Below are 20,684 nucleotides of genomic sequence, written 5' to 3'. Positions count from 1 at the left end.
ATTAATACCTCATGGGAAGCAATTGATACCGTCATTATCTGTAATACGTCAGACTGCTACAAAAAAGGCAAAAGCGATAAAAATCAAATAAATTTAACAAGAAAATGATGTTGAGATGTTGCAATCGTTGAAACCACAAGCTATTAATGATGAACCTTAAATATCTTCAATTGCACATTTTCTAACTGCGATTGAGCCAATCTATTAATTTGAAAATGTCACAAGGAAACAAGAAACACAAAAACATATTCAAAATCACACTTTTTCCATGAAAATCCGTGGTGCCCAATCCAATAAAAACATCAATTAAAAATAAAACCAATATAAAAATAGGATCTTTGTCACTGAAAATAAAGGGATGCCACCTGTCGGTACAGAAACCAAGATACAAAATTGACAGAACTAATACAAAAAGGACAGAGCTCAGAAAACATTGTCAAAAATTCAAACAAACCATTAGCTTTCATATTAAAACAAAAACAGATGAATATGCAACTGCTGAGGAAGCCAGTTGTGCTTGATAATAGAAAGACCAAAACCTAAGCGGACAAGAAAAACAAAAAATACGAACACAAGTCAGAATTTCTTTAACAATTTATCTAAACCACAGTCTTGAAGCCATTATACCTAAACATTAAAAACCATTATAAACATTTGTGAACAGGGGTTTGATTTTTTCATTTGGCTCTCTTTTGATTTTAAAAGCGCTTTATGTAAAGATTTTGTGTGAAAAAGACAACAAAAGAACCACCGCCATTGACAAGTATTTAAAACGAATTAATTCTTAAAAAAAAACACATTTTTTCAGCTCTAGAGACATTAGTCAAAACATAAACAACAGCAAAAAAAATGTTTGGTGCAACAGAAAATTGACAACCTACGAAAACAACAACAAAAAATTTAGACGCAAAAACAATAAAACCCTGCATTTTTTCAATGTTTTAAAAAAAAAACTTTAAGAAAAAATTTTTCTATAATTTTGTAGAAAGAAAGCCAAGAAACCGTTAGACAAACATAAAGCCGCTATAAAGAGTAAAAATTACTTCACATCTAATGAAAAGAATTCATTAGAGCAATATTTTCAATGTCATAACAGGAATTACATAACGAGTGAAAGATTTTTATAGGTTCATTTTAGCTCATAATGAACCAATTGGACCTTTAATTATTAACCCAAAGTCATGAAGCTGTAGAAAAAATTACGAATGAAGGCCAAACATCACAGCCATAAATTTTTTGGTTTTTCTCTACAGACATAATATATACATTGGTTTGGCTTCATTTTGTTTGAATAGGATTTGGCAAAAATTGTTCCTTGATTTGAACTCATTCTTGTAGGTAATTAACACTTAAAGAAAAGGTGACCATAATTTGAAAAGGACCAAGCCCTATTGTACTCTGATTAATTATTGATTGAAAAGATCTAAGATGGGTCCACACTTAGCCTTGATCCGTCTGCGCATTCAACAAAAACAATTAATTATAGCATGAATTTGCAAAGTAGATCAATTAAAAAAAAATCAATAAACCAAAAATAAAAGTTTGATTTTGTATAAATATTCAGTGAATTATTTCTAAAAAGCCAAATTTTAGCTCCAGAAACTCCTTTAGGAAGCGAAAGCACAATAAGCTTTTTTGGAGTTTTAAGGATTGTGACAGCAGATGCTAGGGCTAAATTTCTGGCATATTTATAAAAAGTGGGATAAAAAAGCGTATTTGGAGCCATTTTTGATTGAAAAGTCTAAAATTCAAAAAAAAAATTAGCAAAATGTCAACCAAAACACTCGGATAAAACCAATCATCAAGCCTCAGCTATCATTAAAAGTGAAACCAATAGCATGGTTAATATCAATTTTAACATGTTTTAGCAAAATTGACGGAATTCTGTCTACGATTCACAAAATTTTAAACCTCCATAATTCTCTTTTAAGAACGAAAATCACACAAATCTTTCTAATTCTACTTTCTACGCTGAGCAGGCTTTCTAATGACATTAGTCTCAACTCCATACGATGAATATATCGATCGGCCAAAATTGAGTGAACAAAGAAAATCCAATTATAATTACCCCCCCCCCCCCCAAGAGGGTCGGAACAATTAATGTGGACTAATATAATAATTTTACTCTGTATAGCCGCTAAATTTAAAGGGAAAATACTTCCACAAACGTAACTCTTCTCCATAATAAACCATAAGTACTCGTACTGTTTCCCTGCGTTCTTGCGCTATCTTCTCTGATTTATGCAAAAATATAAACGGACAAAGTTTGACTCGCTAAGACGCTAAGAAGAATTTTTTTCGCCAATCTCAATGAAGCGAATTACTGTGGTCAAAGAAATGATTGCATGCATCTCAGAATTCATCAGAGTGTCGGCTCACTAAAATTTGTTTGTGAATACATAATCTTATTAAGTTGTTCATGAGTATTTGGACAAACCCTTGACTACAGGGGTTCACCCGTTAAAAAAATATTAACTTCTTCGGAACGAATTCCAGTTTTCTTTTTGAGTCTTAATACGATAAAAGATTTGCTCTCATATACGCTTCATCTAATTCAAAATTTTCCGATTCAAGTTTGTTGCTCGAATAAGTTTCTCACCTTTGGCGTGTTTTTGAAAATGTGTAAAGTAAAAGCCGTCGTTTTCAATTGCTTTCTGTTAGACCCAAGATTTGCATGACCACCAGTTTTCATCACTAAATTAACATTTTTTTCAATTTTTATCAGAAAGGTAAAAACTATACTGTATTATACAGTCAGTTATGGCAAAAAAAATAATAGCTGTCATCCTGAACGATTTTGCGGTGTAAATCGACTATTAACATAGAACAACATTAAATTAAAACGGAAGGAGGTGGAGGAGGAACATAAACTAAAAGTGGAGATAATAAAATTAATCATAAGTCGCCATTTGCAAAATATGGTAACCAATTTTAGGGCCATAAAAAAGTTTAAAATTTTGTTTAGAAAAAAACTTCAATGACATTATCTCAGGACTTTTAAACTTTAAATTTTGTTTATAGTACGAGTAGCTATTTTGTGCCATCAGCTATCCTTAACCTCCATGGTCTTGGTCCAATTCACAATCGGACTGTTATTTTGCAATATTTTTGCAAGAATCTTGCAAGGTTAAGCATCATCACGCAAGTTCTTGCAAAATAACCGTCCAATTTGCAAGAGTCTTGCGAGATAACCGCACCTCTTGTAAGACTCTTGCAAGACAACCGTCTTGCATGAAGCGCCGGAAACATGCCTTAGCTGCTACATGCGGCTCTTTAGCTTCTTTGGAGAGCATAGATTAGGATTCGACCTATTCTCTAGTCTCCAAAGAAAAAAGAGAGGCCCTAAAATAGCTAAGGCAAAAACATATAAACATGAACATCGTCAACATGCGCAAAAGGGGTCAAAGAAAAGGGTCGGGGGTTTTGGTGCAATAAAAAAAAAGCTAACACATTTAAATCTGATCTACTTAATTGGAGAGTTGATTGATTCAACATAACCAATTGAAAACATTGCTTAATTTTGGTTTTTCAAATTAGAGAAATTTTTGTCCATTTTGTCAATCTATGGAAAACATTGGTCATTTTCCGGGCTAATAATCAAGTCAAATTTGTTAAGCCAGATATTTCGCTACATGAAATTTTCAAGAAAAAAATATAGGACCCTCATCGTGTAAGATCTTGCAAGACTCTTCCAAGATATGTGTCCGGATCTTGCATCCTGCGAGATTTACGTTAATTGCAAGACTCTCGCACGCAAGTTCTTGCAAGATCAGCGTTCTTTGCAAGAATCTTGCCAAATCTTACAATTTATATGTGTCCGGATCTTGCATCCTGCAAGATTTACGTTAATTGCAAGACTCTCGCACGCAAGTTCGAGCAAGATCAGCGTTCTTTGCAAGAATCTTGCCAAATCTTACAAATTAGAGTTCGCCTGGGGTGGGACAATTGACCGGAAAAAGGAGAATGTTGCTGTTTCTAAAGTTTTTAATCGCCAGAATTGAACACAATGTTTAATATATAATAACTAACAAAACACCAGATGACAACCACTCCCCGCAACCAATTAGGGTCTGTTTTTAGTTGGAAAAAGAAAAAGTGAAACGTAATAATTCCATTGGAATTTCGTTTCAGACAAAAGCATGTATACTTTATGATAAACTTTACTGTACATAATATGAAGTCAAGAGAAAAAGTCGGAGTACGTGTTTTCACAAAAGGTAACTAAAGAGATATTAAAAACAAAAGAGCAGTATTTCAATGAAAATTGAAGACAGTTTGGGGTCAATCTATTAGTGTTGGACAATCTAGTAATGTTTAAAATTTTGAAATCGAATATTGTTTACGTTTTCAAAATGAATATTTTTATCCGTTCGTGCAAGATGAACATTGCGCTAGCAAACATATCCGATGGAAAGAATACTTCAAGCTTTAAAATCCATAAATCAAAGTTATCTATAAAATTTGTACTCTAAAGTAAAAAAGTCAGAACAATTGAGTGCTGATGTGTGAAGGAGTAATATTGCAAACATAAAAACCAGCAGCTTTTTGAAAATTGAATAACAACTAAGGAAACACGGTTGATATGAACTGTTTTGAAAATATTTTCATTACAGATTTTAATGTTTTTTGAATGAATATCTTCATTGTTCAATTTTAAGCGAGCAAAAGATTTCAGAGTTAGAATTAGTACAAGTTAGGTGGTCAAAATTAATTTGAAAATCTGATATTGCAATGCAAAGGATTGGATATCTGAGAAACTGGCACAACTAGATTTATATATCTTGGCCATTCATCTGATTTTCAACAAAGAGACTCGGTAATGTGCGTTGCCACATAATGTTGCGACCACGTACATCCACAATTTTGGCTCAATTGTATATCAAATGAGGATAAGAAAGACAACTTTCAAAAATTCTCGTATACTGATTTAAAAAAAATTTTGTCCCTGAAATAAAAAATGCTTCCAACTCAAATGATCTAGAAATATAAACAACGCCACATTAGTGGGACCATGAGATCTATCATTGTTAAAATTATGAGACAAGAAAAACGAAAACAAACCGATATCGAAGCCGTTGAAACAATAGGCAATGCACTAAAAACATTCAATATGTCTAAATGTGCTTTCGCGAACAGCAGTAAACTGATAAGCGACCTTTAATTAATGAGACTGGATAGCAATTAGACAAAAACTTTACAAAAGGTACAAATATAAAAGGACTGTTTAGTTTTTAAAGCATTTGATTTCAAAGTCATAAAAACCTTCGGCAATCAACCAAACGCACTTAATAGTTTACTTTGTTCATCCATAGAAAACCGCTAAACTCCATTAAATTCTGCTAGAAGACGATGTCGAAATCATTATCTATTAACTGAAAAACTGATGCGTTCAGTTGTGTCCCCTTTTTAAAATGCAAACATGTGATATCTGGTTAGACAATAATGTGACAAGACAAAAAAAGATTTCTCAAAGACCTAAAATTGACCAAAAATCAAAGTTGCAAAGAATCATAGTATCACAGCAGAAAAACAATGCAAAAAAAGAAAAAAATTGATAGTATCCGAGCAGAAAAACAAAACATAAGAAGTAAAATTAAAAAACAATATTAAAAATACTTTCATTAGAAACTTAATTAAACCTATTTTATTGACCTTAAGCAACAAGTTCACGAAAAAAAGAAAAAGTCACAAAGCTCAATAAACAAATGTTTATTTTAAAAATATATATTTTTTGAAACGATCATAAGCTTTCAATTTAAAAGCTAGATATTTTTAGAACTTTTTAAGAGGCCATTTCGACTCATTTTTAGCGTGCTTTCATTTGAATCGTTCATTTCTGTAAATACTTACAAAAAAGCAAAAATTGTAAAAATATTGCAATAAATATTACAATCCTATTTTTGGGCTTCGCCAAAAACAGTGTTTACGCTGTAAACATGGCCGTCCGACCATGAAGAACACATAATTGTTCCAATTATTATGGATATTGATAGTTTGACAAAAAATTCAATATATCAAGAAATGATGCATTTTGCATATTTATCGAGTTAGCAAAAAAGGCAAAATTTTAAATCAACTACAATTAGAGAAGAAAGCACGAGTATACTTTGCCTTCTTTGGAGTTAACGAAGTTTGTGTCGGCAGTTTTGGGGTGTTAATAAGGCAAATTTAAACAGACTGGACTAAATGGCTCATTTTGTTCCATTTCCGATGAAAAGAAGGCTAATTTTTTTAAAAAATAGCAACAATTTTAACGAAAAATGGGATCAAACGATTCGACAACACTCTTCTGTTTTTAGACCAACAATATTTTTTTCACAAAATTAACATCTTTTTTAGGCATAATTAGCAAAGAATCGCGTACAGACACGGGACATGTGAACAATAACAACAAAAGTAAATCCAATGCTCACAAAAATTAAACATCGACAACTCCGTTGAAAAAAAGTAAATTCACGGAAATCTTTGTAATTATATTTTCTACGATGGATGGGTTTTCTAATGATACCAATCGCAAAGCTCTACGTTGAATAAAATCGATCGCGAAAATTGACTGAACAAAAATAGAACTGTTTGTGTATAAACTTTGAGTACTAAAAATTTCAACACTTTCTTCAACAAAATTGGCAAAAGAAATTGTAAAAATACGTCAATTGTGATTAAAAACAACAAAAATCAGTCAAATTATCACAAATTTTTAAACCTCGACAACTCTGTGAAAAAAAAACGAAAAACAAAAAAAAACTTTTTAATTGTACATTCTACGCTGGTTGGGCTTTTTAATGATACCACTTGCAATCTTCTACGATAAATATGTCTATCAGCCAAAATTGACCGAACGGAAAAAAAACAGTTGAGCATTGAGTTCCTCTCCCAATAAAGTAGGTCGGCAAATATTGCCAAAATTTTGTCACTACTCCCGGATTTGAGTCGCAGAGCATTTCAGCGCTGAACCAGCACGTTTCAAGTGTAGAAACTTAAATCTGTTCAGATACATTCCATCTCCAGAACAATTTAAGTTTCTGTATGTGCAGTTTTGCTTCACTAAGATTATATCCTGAGCAGCCTGAAAAATACTCAAACCCCAAAGTTAAGTCTGAGCAGAATAATGCCATACTTTTGTAGCTTATAACTGGTAATTACTATAATAGTATACACACGATTCATTTATGCGCTAGTTTGTTGACAATTACCACCAAGCCCATTTAGCTTACTGGCTACGACTTGATACGCAAATTAAATGTTACAAGTGCCCACGCGGAAGTTCGAATCGCATGCAAATCAAACATTGTTGGCGGGAGTTAAGCTGAGCATTTCATTTTTCATGTAATAAATTTTACTCAAAAACCAGGATTGTCCCGTGTAAATTGGGACATGAACAGAGTACTGCCCATCCTAAAAAACAGAATGTCTCTATACTGATTCAGCGCTGGTTTACTCTGCCATCAACCTCCGGGCTCTCACTGTCACTGATCTCAATACCAGTTTTTAGTCAGCGGTTTAAGCATGCTGTTTCCACGATCTGTTATCAACTTGTCAATAAGAAAGCAATCAAAGAAATTCTTTTTCAAGATTAAAAAGAAAAATTACAGATTTACACCTCTAAATGTCACGGCTTGTAAGAAATTAGTTTTTGAACGTGGTTTCAATTAAATGATGAACAAATTCAAGAAAGCGAACTTCAGAACAATTGAAAAATTTTGTAGCAAATTTTGGTGGAAAAAAATTACTTATATTGTTGAAATTGGTTACACTATTCGTCCAAATCAGCTACTAAGTCTATATATGCATTATTCGCCATTTTTGCCCACAATGTATTAATTATTCAGGCTGAGAAATACTGACAGAAAGTCGCGGCGAAAATGTGGCGAGGTCACGTCTATCTTACCAAAAAAGCTCCAAAAAGCACCAAAAAGTCTACATTTTGCGGCGTTGTAAATTTTTTCGTTAAAACTCTTTTTTCGAAAACATTAACTTCCGAACGCTAAAAGAATAACACATTTAGCAGTTTTTCATCATTTCAACTACCACGCGCTAGAGAATCAAGTGCTCACAACATTTCGCTTTGCGAATTGGATAAAAATTGCGGCCATGCTTAGAAGTTATTGTTGCAGACCACTTAACTAAACACTTTTCTTAACACGATTTTCTGTTTTTTGAAAACTGTAAAAAAACGAACAATGTTGAGCATGGTAAGCGACAGAGAACACTTACATCGAAACTTGGCTAATTTACATCTCGACTTTTGGCGAACTTTTAGCATTTGCTTAAATCGGTGCTTGGTAAGTTTTGAATTTGGTCATTATAACTTTAGAACATATATATACATAGTACTAACAGTGCTGATGATAATGGCACATTTTAATACAAAATCGAGATCTAGAGAGAACGAGCGATAGAGAATTGTTTAAATATTGTCAAGGCATGCCATGCCAACAAACTAGAGCCGAAAACAACATATTACAAAGTGCTGAAAAGTCACAAACTAACTCAGCTAGCAAGTGAGTGTATTAACAATCGCAAAACAAACCAACAATCATCTGTAGTATTAGAGCAAAAATATCATCGTCACTTTTACAAACATAATCAAGAAAATACTTGACAACGTGCTTCATATCTGCACACGTCTTTTAGCATCTGCTATGCTCATAATCGAGAATAATAATAATTACACCATACCTCAGTTATAATAATCACTGACTAATAATCACAATTGATAGTGAAAAATCGGGCTCACTGGATTCTACTCTATGTAAGTGTGAATTAGTTTATTCCATGTATTATAATTGAAAAGTTTCAAATAAGCCATTTAATTAGTAATAATTTTAATATGTAATAATATTTTAATTTATCCAACCACAATGAACTCAGTATAATCGATTAAAAGTTATTGAGCCAATGTTCAGACATCATAACAATTGAAAGATTTCAAAAAACTGTTCAGATTAAAACTGATTTACCATTTTCCACTAAAATTTGTACAAATTTGTAGCTTGTTTGTTTCAGGCTCAAGTTTCATTTATAGATATCGACAATTTTTGACATTTTGATCGTTGATAAAGGATATGAAATATATGTGCAAAAACTTTTTTTGTCAATTTCAACAATATTTCTGAATCAGTTAATCTTTAAAAGTTATCTACCTCATTTAAAAAAAAACGACAAAAGACTATGAAGCGCCCAATCTGCATGTCAAGGAGGTTCGAAACAAAAACAGTAACTTCAAAATAGCTCAAAAGATACTTCAAAAGCAGAATGATGGAGACTTGGGAACTTAGATGAGAGAAATGATTATTGAATTTAACTATAAAAAACTGCTCATAATCTCAGTCATGGGGGTCTAGTTTTAATCAGGTGATCCCAGAAGTTCAAAAAAGCTAATGAATAGAGATTTTCTATCAAAGTTTTGCTAAATTTTTGTGCAGTTTTTTCCTTTTTCGTCAAAAAGAACCATTTTTTAAATTCATTTCGTTCACGTAACAAAATTCACAAATTGTTAACTTTGGTAGCTTTGCGACTACTCGGTTCCATCCCAATTTTTCCTCTTTCTACTGATATTCAATATCCATCTGTTGATTTCTTCCAGTACCCTCCTGTCATTCCCTTTTTTCGGACCAGTTCACTTTTTGGTTTCAATTTGTTAGTTTGATAAACTTTAAATGAAATCTTATTTAAAGATGGGTCAATATTAAGTTAATATTGACCCATCATTAAAAAAGATTTTATTGGCCCAAATTGTCCATGAAGACTCTTGCGTGACTCAAATAAACTATATTTCTTCGGTCCAAAATTATGCTTCTTCATCTTGCAATTCTGATGATCTATTGTCAATAAACGATTTTGTTGTATTAGAGTCTTTGTTTCATAATTTCAAAAATGAATTGAGTTAAAAAGTCCATCTTAAACTGATATCTGATAAATAACATACCTAATTTCTTTTGATCAAGTAATATGGCATTATAGTCCAATTGTCTCAATTAACTTACCTGAAGAATTCAATTTTTCGTAAATCTATCGCAAGTTTAAACTAGTTTAATGTGGGCTGCCATGCTGTTTGCTGTTGGTTGGTGGCTGCTTCAACATCATGTTCATCATTAAAAAAGACTCACGAAACGAGTTCTGCTTAACCCATAAAAAAATTATTTTTGCTAGACTTAAAATCAGAAGCTTGATCATGTAATAGCTGCTTAAGCTATTTTTTATCAGTTGATGTCAATACGAGGGTTTGAAACCAAAAATTTCAATGGTGGAGACATAACGCATTCATTTTCGAACAAAACGTTGCATGCAAGCTATTTTGTTCCTGCCTCTTTTATTGTTCACATGAGTTGCAAAATTTAATATTATTTGCTGAAATTAGAATCTCTTTTGAGTAATGTCAGTTAAAATTATAAATCTGCCCCCACAAATCTCTGTATCAGTATTAACGTGAGTTTTGGTCTCTTCAAAACAGCGACAGTGAAGTTTGTCCTGAATTGTTTATAGCTAATTTATCAAGTTTTCGTCAGCTAGTTTATTAGCATAATCTTTATTCTAAAACTAACTATGCAGAAATATCACGAGTCGTTCTCTGCCAAGACAGTGTCAGAGATCTTTGTGCTGCAAAATGATTATAAGCATCAGGTATTAATATTTAATATTGCTAACTAGTTAGCTAGTTAGTTAGTAAGAAGTACGATTATCAACAAGAATTGGTTAGAGTGCGGCTGACCCTTTGCCTTGGCGGATTTGGCGATTGGTAATAGCTCGAATGGTTGTGTCGGTGTTGGTGATGGTGATGGTGGTGGTATACGTTAGTACCAAGACGATTGCATGTTAGTGTTGGTGGTTGTTAGTCTCTAAGTTGAGGTAATTCTAACGTACATTTTCTCTCTAGCATTGGCTTGAGAGATGTTTGCTCTTGGCTTTCCTATCTTTGCGCGTGTTAGCACTGCATATTTGAACAACATCTCTCTTATTCTAACTTCACTTATTCACTCTCTCGCTTTTCAGTTTTCTCTCTTTCTCGCTCTTTCACTCGCTCTACCTCACACTTTCGCAATTTGCGATCAATTTTATAATTATCATCATAACTTTTATGCCACTGATTGGTCAGTCCAAAATATTTCTTCATTTTTCTTCATTTCTATTTTTCATTTGGATTTTTTCTCTATTTCGAACTTTTCCAGTTGAGCAGCCGGAAACGATTCATTCTCATCATTGACGCTGGGCAAGTCAGGTAAAACTACTTCAACTTTTATTTTTAAGCCATGGCCCAAATGAAGACATTTTTGCTATCTCGATAGCCATGTTCGAATTTCAGTAAATTGGCTGCATATTTTTTCAAGAGAACGCATTTCTCAATTAAGTAAAGTGAAATGAAACGTTTTCAACTTGGACATGAAAACTTTGTGGTGTGAAAAGTCAAGTTGGATAGTTATCATCGCACAAATATCAACATGTTGCATAATGATAAGCGTGAATGATTTCTGGACAACATCTGAAAACTCACGATGTTTCATCACATCATTTTCATCAATTTTCGGGGGGAATTTTTATGTTTGTACTTTACAGTGAGTGTGCGCTGTGTCGCTGGATTTATTTGGTTATAATTCGACGCTCCTTGTGGTTATTCTCTCTTCTTTTCGTTATTTTTATTAGTTGGTTTTTGGTTGTGAATCAACAAGGATAAGAATGCATGTTTCACTTGAGCAATTTTGGTGGTCGTGTGAATGAATTGTGTCTGAGCGTGTTTTTCTGCATTTTGTTGGTTTTTCCACCGCTAATCAGGGATGGATGTGAAAATTGGATGCAGGTTCTGTAGTAGCAAGTAACACGCGTAGCAAGAGCAGTAGTCATAAGAGTAGTAGCGCCTTCTGAAACGGCAGATGTTTTTAATACTCTTATACAATTCTATTTTTTGTTAATATTATTCCTATAAATCTCTTTTCCAGCCTTCTTCTACATGTTATTATTGCCTACCTCTCTACCTGTTAAGCGTTATCGCGCTAAGCTCTCTATGTGAGCGTGCATTTTGTTCCAATTGTTCAATCCCCACTTAAATTCGAATTGAGAAGCCGATCCGCCACTCACAATTAACACAATATAGCTTAAATTACAGGTGCTTCAAGTAATAATATCGCTCCATTTTCCCCCTTTCTCCCCTTCCGAGCTCACTGATTCAATATTATGATCTTTTATTTATTTCCACTGCCTGGATTCAATCCTCAAACATCTCAGAGCTAAAAGCAGTTATTGTTCCAGTTTAACGAGTAAGTGTCAATAGTAGTTATATACTTTTTTGGACAATGGTGCTAATAACTTTTAATCTTTTCATCGCTTTTCAGCGTTGCTCTACAAAACCCAGCTTCTCCGTAATTTTATTTCACAAACCAATTTCCGCTCTTAACTTCAATCATGATTGCAGGAAAATTTGTGAACAAAACTATTAAAAACGTTAGTTTGACTTCGAATAATTTGCACTCTAATAATTTCTGGATAATTTTTGGATAATTTTTCTAATAATTATCCAAATAATTATTATCCTAATAATTATCTAATAAACTTTTCTAATAATTTTTGGATTTGCAAACAAAATTGACCGGCTACCTCGAATTCATTTTCGTAATTTAAGAAATCAAATCAGATTATTATCAAAGAGTCCTTGTCAAACTTTTCGTGCTATTGAGCGAAAATGGTCAAACTTCTTGAATGACTGAGACTTGTTTGTTCTCACTTTTAATGCAAAAAAATGCTTAATTTGAAAAATATCAGCTAGTTAAAAAAACCAAGTGATGTAGAAGAACAAATTTAGCAGATCTTTATAAAATTGAAAGAAGGTCAATTTTATGTGGCATACCGTAAACTGACAAACTGACTAAAAATTAAGCTCAATTGAAATTCTTATTGCCGTACGTGGAGTAAATTTGGAGAAGAATAGTTACTGCTTTGTTTTAGAATCTTTGTGTTTACACTCGTGCCCAGCAGTTTTGTGTAAATTCTGTATTTAAAGATTTGTTGTTTATTCAGAGTTGAAATTTTTTTCTGATTATACTTAGCATATAATTTTTGCAAAAATAGGTTTTCGACTCGAGCATGAATACTCATTAAAATTTTGTCTCAACTATGGAAAAGACTTAAAAAACAAATTTGCGCATAAATTGACTAAGATATCATAAATTTTGTGTAAAAAATCAGTTGTAAAAAAATAAATTTTCTTACAAAATCAGTGGATGAATTCATCTATAATTATTTTCAAAAATATGTTTTGCTGCTTTTCTTAACTACATTAAAGTTAATTTTGTCATTAGTTTTCTCAACCAGATCACTACGCAAAAACGTGTGCGCCCATGGGATCAACGCTTTGTTCATGCAATACTGCCGCAATTTTGTTGTTGAAAAAAACTTAACAGTTATTTTATTTTCCAGATGAATTTTGCAACAAACACACTGAGCTAACTGTTGGCGTTTGTGAAAAATTTTTAAAAGCGCAAAACAAATTGAAGTTAATGGCAGGATTGCAATTTTTTTCATCAAAATTTTTCTGCAAAATTGCTTATTTTGAAAACATTTGATGAAAATTTTTGCCCAAGAAGAGTATATAAGAAACAAAAGAACAACTATTTAAGCCCCTACGTTCTATGCTTTTTGCCATTTTCATCTGAACTGCTTAAAAAACATTTTTTTCAAGTACTTCGAAACCAAATGGTTGAGAGATAAAACATTTTCATAATTGAAAAGTACATTCGTAGTGAAAAAAGGTTACCGCTTTGATATAGAAAAAAACATGAGCGAAACAAAATTATATCTCCGATGCGTATAATTTTTTTCTCTTAAAATTACATTAGATTACTGCTCAGGTTGTCACAGCTTACCAAAACAATTTAATTTTGGAAAGATTGAATTTACTTTTTTATAGAAAATTTTCTGGATAAGTATTTGTAAATTTAATATCTGATGTTGTAATTGTTTAAAAATTGGATTGAAGTTTCCGAGGTGATAAATGCTGAAATTGATACTCTCGATTAAAACTGTTTATTACTTTTGAAACTGTTGATTACATTTTTGTTTTCTCTTTTTACTTGTTTTCTCCAAACGAATAAAATTTTTAATCTCAATTCCCCGACTGTGGATTGTGTTAAGCTCGCTAATCAACTGTTTTTACGGAGGTTTCGGAGTAAAATTAGCAAAGCGTTTTTGATACTCTTGATGAAACTTCATTTCTGTAATTTTAAACTTCAACCGTTCCCTCCAGTGGGAGCAAGAGATAGACTCAGCAAGGTAATGATTGCAACGCTAATCTCTCGTCCATGTTTCGGTCTGAAATTTTTGAAAATTTAATAGTTAGCCTTTCAGATAAACCCTTGAGACGCTTGTTCTGAGCTCATCCAGCTATGCTTTATTCCCTTATACCAGCACAGTTTTTGTACCAGAACCATTTCTTCAGAATTTTGAGTTAAATTGCATTTTTGTTTGCTTTTTACAGTTAATCCATAGCATGTGGATCTTTTTTGAAAACCAAAGTTTTGATAATTGAAACTTATAACGTTGGGAATGCTATGCTGCGTTTGTGGAAGAAGAGTGAACCTTAGATGCGAATAGTTTCATGAGATGAGGATGATAAGAAAGAGTAGCGAGAATTGTTGAGTGATAGACGATAACTCTTTCAAAAGCCTGCTGCTTTTTAAATTATTAGCGCATCCTTCCGTTTCAGAGAGTAGAGAACAAAACCAGAAAATGTGAACAAAATAGCTGCGGAGTATGTGAACAAGTGATTTGGAAATGAGTGAGCGAATTGTGGGGGAATATTTAAATAGTTAGCGTTTAAGATGTACTACACTAATACTACTACTACTACTACTACTACTACTACTACTACTACTACTGTTTGGCTGCTCATGTTTCGTTGTCTTCGTGTGTTGCACCTTGCCAGCTAACATAAAGTTGAAATTATCGTTGTGAAAAATGGACATTATTAAAAAATTATGCTCTTTTATATCAGCGGAACATTTGCACTCCTCTTGAAATGGATTTTTTTGTGATAGCATTATCCTACATAACAATGTTGTGTACAACAGAATACATAGGATGTTTAAAATTTACAACCACGGTGCTTTATTTGTTGTCCAGCATATCAGAGCATATTAAGAAAAAAATAGAAATATAAAGAGGAAAGAAGGCAAGAAGTATTAGCAACACCGGTTGTTCTTGCCAGGTAAAGTTAACATCTGCTTTTCAATTCTTTGCTAAGCCTCTCATTTTTCTAAAGCGCTTTCTACGGCTGCCGTGTGCCGCATTCAATTCTCTCTCTCTCCTCATTTCTGGCTTCAATTCTGGCTTTTAATCCATTTTTACTCAAACCGCCTGCCTGCTACTGGCTCCCCTTCCCCTCAACAAACTGGAGAAAGGTATAGAAAAGATAAAAATTGGCTAGTAGTAGCATTCTACTAAGATAAGAGAGTGCGTGTGTTTGTTTTGCAGCCGTTTTGACTTAATTATTGCTTAGCTCCTGCTTTTCAATAGAGGCTATTGTTAACTGTACGTCTATACTATTCACTAGTAGATCGACCCTCTTTTTTGATAGACTCAAACTTACCTGTTTCAGCATTTTTCGCATTTACGACAAAAATAGGATCTTTCTTCGCATAGTACTGCAGATTATTTTTCTTTTTCGTCATTTTTGTTGGTATAACAAAAAGTAGTTTCATAAGATGAGGCAGTTCAGTCTAATATAGAACTCAAAATTAGTATCATTCATTTTATCAACTGCTCTAGTTGTTAACAACCAATTTGTAGAAAACTAAATAACTGATAACCAATTTGTTTATTTAGTTTCACAATCGGCCACCTCTCGGAAAATCTGAAGATCTTTCAACAGAGCGGAAGTACAAATTAGCTCTTCGCCGAACAAAGGACAAAGTAAATTTATACGCTTTGTTTATTTACACCGGAAACCAAAGAGAAACGAAGTTTCTGCCAGCAGAAAGCTGAAGCGATGTCAACTGAAACTGACCAATCACAGCTCAGCAACAGTTTAGAGCGCCTTGTTCAGTCATTAACTGAAAACGGCTCAGGGGTAAAAATTGATACAGAAATTGCAAATGGAAATTCAGAGAACAGAGTAAACGAACCAAGCAAGAATTCGGATTCGGTTACCGGCAATAATGCCTTGCAAGACATGGTAGGCAACTTGGCCAAAATGTTTGCAAGCAATTCGCAAACCCCGATCAAACCCAAAACTGAACCGGTTACTGAAGCCAATGCAAATAAACTCAGTCCTCAAATATCGAATCTTTTGGGGAGTACAGACACGATGGCTCTATTTCAACAAATGATGTTAGCGCAGAAACTGCAAAGCACTGTAACATCCACTTTAGAGAGCGTGGGTGCTCAAGCTCTTTTAATGAACCCTCTAATAATGAGTTTGGTTCAAACTCAGTTAATGCAACAAAATCAGATACAAAATTCAGCAGTCGATGAGAAGAACAGCCGTAAGAGGACCAGCGACTCTACTGAGCATGTCAGAGATGAAGCTCATTCTGTTAAAACTCCAACAACTTCGTTTGGAACTAGGCCCATTTCAGCAGGAAGTCGAACGGCGATCAAAGTTGGGTCAAAATCCAGACTCAAAGAACCGTTTGTACAAGATATCAACCCAGTTGACGCTTCTTCGGATCTGGGGTCATTTTCTGAGGACGCGTCATCACCTAGTGTCAACTTCTTGGACCAAAACGCAGACGATGATGTAATCAAAAGTTCGACCGATCAAGATGAAGACAAAATATTACGTAAGGGTGGCAAAGAGGTCGCAAAATTCCAGTGTGGAGATTGCAGTTTCGTCACTTCTAAGTTGTACGTTTTCAATCAACATGTAGCAACGCACAAAAACAATGAAAAAGAGCACGAATGCCCCATTTGTAAACAAAAGTTCAAATATAAACAAAGTGTGAAAAAACACATGATGAAGCATGAAGGAATTACACCATATCACTGCAAGATCTGTGACTACAAAACGAATTCACACAGTTCACTAGAAGTTCACCAACGAGCTCATAGTGGCGAAAAACCCTTCGTTTGCGAAAGTTGTGGAATGCGATTTGCCCAAAATAGTCAACTTAGGGTTCATATTCAGTACCATAGCAACGCTAATAACCCATACAAATGTGAATTATGTGACTACCAATCGCCCAACTATTACAAATTAACCCGGCATATGAAAGTACATAGAGAACGACCTTATGCTTGTGACTTATGTAAGAAGCGTTTCATGTTACCTTACCAATTACGTAATCATTACGCAACCCACTCAAAAACAGGCGTGAAAAACGACAGTGAACAAGTCATGACCTGCACAGGGTGCAATGCAGTTTATCGCGACCAAGTCAAATTTAATTATCATATCAAAGAATGTCCAAAATTAAATGAGTCATTGACTGGTGAAAATGGAATGAAAGACGCCTTCAAAGTTGCTAAAAAACCAAAAACATCTGCATCAGGCTATGTTTCTAACCATCAAGAACTGCCAAAGTTAACCCCGAAGATAAAAGATAATAGCTCTGCTGGAGCTGAAAGTAATAGGACCATTGCCATGACAACCGAAATCACGCATCCTAATAACACCGTTTCCAGAATTCTTCACATTCCTGCCAAGAACCAAACGCAGCAAGGATCAAATCTCAAGTCAAACTCTCTCGAATTTCCAAAGGAATCATTCACAAGTCCTGATTCTAAATTGAGTCGCAATATTGACAATTTGTCCATGTGCGACGATTTTGACGAGCATTCAGACTCAGATAACAATCTGATCGAAACTGAAGTTCTTCCGTCCAAATTTGACCTCCCGGATGACGTAGTGGTGATCAAACCGGAAGCTGCACCCTCGGGTTTCAACACTGAGTCTTCTTTGTTGTGGGATTTCGGCTTACAAATACCCGATGATGCTGATGACAAGCTCAATTCTGATGACGATTTAAATATTCATTCAACACGTTCAATAAGCAAAAGCTCCATAAGCATAAAATCCGAGCACTCGGCATCGGGAAGCTCAGCCTCCCCAGGTTCGGCTAATATTTCTCCATCAACAGAGGAGAAGCCACTAAACCAAAGCACAATTGTGGACGCAATTCAGAACCAAATGACTTCCATTTTTGACAATTTGCTGTTCAAAGCTGAAAATGACGGTCAAACAGCAAACTTTGCAAAATCAGAAAATGTGAACACTTTTGATTTCTCAAACTGCCTAGAAGAACAGAATTTAGTGACTGGTAATGTCTCTAATGCATTAGATTTGACAGTTTCTAATCAACCAATCAAAATCGAGGAACAGGACTCCGAAGTCTGGGATTTGTCAAAACCTAACTTGGACGTCAAAGGCGAACCAATGAACCTATCACTCGATAGTGAACCTTTAAACCTATCACTCAGTCCAATGGAAGCAAAAGAACCAACTTTAGAAATTGCTCCCACGCAAAAACCCACCAAAATCCTCTCGGAAGAAGAAGCAATAATAAAAACTAATAACCCTGAGCGACCTTTTAAGTGTGGTTACTGCGGAAAACAATTTATTCAAAGCAGTCATATCAGAGTTCACTTGCAGTATCACGTGAACGCAAGCAACCCCTTCAAATGCCCAGATTGTTCATACACTTCGGCTTCCAAATACAAATTGAATCTCCACGTAAAAGTGCACAAAGAGAGACGATTCCAATGTCCGTATTGCTCTTCAAAATTTACCCTAAATTGTCGGCTAAACCAGCACATCAAACTCGCACACGGAGAAAACCTGCCCTATAAATGCACATTATGTAACGTGACCTTTTCCTCCACAAATTTGCTGTCGTGGCATGTCGCCAACAAACATTCGAATGGGAGTCATAATTTGACGACTACACGCGACCTTCCGTCGCCCTCTAGCGTTGAACTGGATGCATTGCCGACTGCTTAGTTTTTCAAAAGCAGAACACTAGATCCGTTTCTCTAATGCCATTTTTAACCCAAACTTTTACTCGAACTGCAAATTAAAGTGCTGTTTAAGTATAAAGCTGCGAGTCAAGCTACCTTAACTTCGAGCGAAAAGCCGTTCAAACTCTGCCTAAAAGACTGTTCTATTTTTATTAATTATTTTCTTGAGCGACTGTAAATACCTTTATTAAATTTTAGCAGAAATTTTTACGAATATTTCTTGATTATGTATTAAATTAACCGTTTTTGTTTGCTTATCTGGCAATTATCATATCTTGGATGAACTAGTCTCTTTTTCCGCCTTTCCGGTGCTTGCATTTTAATAAAACTATTGGATCTATTCTATCCCCCACCCCCGTTTTTTGACCTCCTTTTCACAAATTATCAATTGCTGTATAGCATGTTACTATATTAAAAATAGCACGTGCGACTGGGGGTGGCAGTATAGATCCCAAATATTTATCAACTTCTATTTGTTTCCAATTTGTGCCTTTGATCAACATTTCAATTCAATTCCACCATTGAAGAAGTTCTCTATTAGTGTTTTGCTATTCCATAACAACTTGTAAATAATGAACAGATAGCTTCCATTTATCTCCTGTTCAATTTCATTTCTCTTGGTACACAAACTGTATCCTATATCTAGTTATAAATTTTATATAATCTCGTAAATAGAAAAGTAAGGAAATTAAAAGTTTGACCATTCACCATTCTTTTGTGAACGATAGCTTTCTCAAAAAGTGGGGCTCACCCAATGAGTGGGGAGCTCAAAATAATATGCTTTAACATACGGGTTGCGGGAAGGATTTGAGTGCAAAAACGAAGTGTTACCTCAAATAATTTTTTCAAGAAGGAGGCGAGTGTGATTCCATTGGTGATTCCGGCTGAACTCGTGACAATAACAATGATCGTTTATGAACCCAGATTTTCTAATTCCTAGTATAAATTTAAAAATTCTCAAAAAGTTTCTACAAAAGTGTAACAATTAAAATAGCCCTAACTAGGCAGAACTACCGAAGTTGACACCATCAAAATGGAAAACGTAGGATCTTTAGTGTGCTATTGCCGATCAATGTCAATCCAAACTATAAGTTATTTTGCAAACCGGAAAAACATTTCCCGTGAGAATAGTTTTTGAGTACTCATTTGAGACACAACTGAATCAATTAAAAATGTTAAATTAGTTTTAGGTGAAACGTTCTCACTTCTGACAAAAAAGTCACCAAGACTTGGGTCGGAGAGCATTTGAACGCTGAACCAGCATAAATCAATAGTAAAACACGAATTCAGTTCTGAAAGACTGAAAATCACATGAATTTAAGTTTCTGTATGTACAGTTTGTCCTCATTAAAATAAAATTGAGGCCATTGAGTTCACTCAAGCTGAGTTTAGCCTTTACAGTCTGATAAATTACTCGGGGCCGCTGGGAGGGGGTCTTTGGCTGGATGGGGCCCTAACGTCCTGAACGATGTGCAGGGGTGGTGATTGGGGGGATGTGAAGCGAGGAGAGTTGATATGGGGAGGCGGGGAGGGGGTCAACCTCTAACAACCACCCCTCACACCATAATTATAAGTATCCAAATCAGTTCTCTGAACCACATACTGGGAGATTAGTGAGCTGAAAGGCTTTAAGGGAACTTAATGCCCACTGGGCGCTACCTGTTTATTCCGTTTTTGAGGACGAAAAGCCAAACGGTTACGTTGAAAAGATCGCTCAAGCAAAAAATCGCAAAAAAGCAGACCAA

General features: G+C 34.4%; 1 protein-coding gene across 6 annotated transcripts; it reads left to right on the top strand.

Annotated features, from left to right (window-relative positions):
- The first annotated feature begins 8,609 nt into the window (after positions 1–8,609).
- On the top strand, positions 8,610–19,646 carry LOC142339352 (uncharacterized). 6 transcript variants are annotated; one of them, XM_075389348.1, is made up of 3 exons: positions 8,610–8,752; positions 14,693–14,794; positions 15,811–19,646. In XM_075389348.1, exon 3 carries the CDS (start codon positions 15,974–15,976, stop codon positions 18,920–18,922), a length of 2,949 nt encoding a protein of 982 aa, XP_075245463.1. In that variant the 5' UTR covers positions 8,610–8,752; positions 14,693–14,794; positions 15,811–15,973; the 3' UTR covers positions 18,923–19,646. The 6 variants fall into 6 exon arrangements, with proteins under 6 accessions (XP_075245463.1, XP_075245460.1, XP_075245459.1 ...); XM_075389345.1 differs by lacking the exon at positions 14,693–14,794; XM_075389344.1 differs by lacking the exons at positions 8,610–8,752; positions 14,693–14,794 and adding an exon at positions 10,877–11,218.
- The last annotated feature ends 1,038 nt before the right edge of the window (positions 19,647–20,684 follow it).

Source organism: Convolutriloba macropyga, chromosome 5, assembly GCF_964194025.1.
Source record: "Convolutriloba macropyga chromosome 5, txConMacr16.3, whole genome shotgun sequence".
Taxonomy (NCBI): Eukaryota; Metazoa; Xenacoelomorpha; order Acoela; family Convolutidae; genus Convolutriloba; species Convolutriloba macropyga.
The sequence above is the reverse complement of the archived record's forward strand: the minus strand, read 5'-3'. Positions and strand labels throughout refer to the sequence as shown.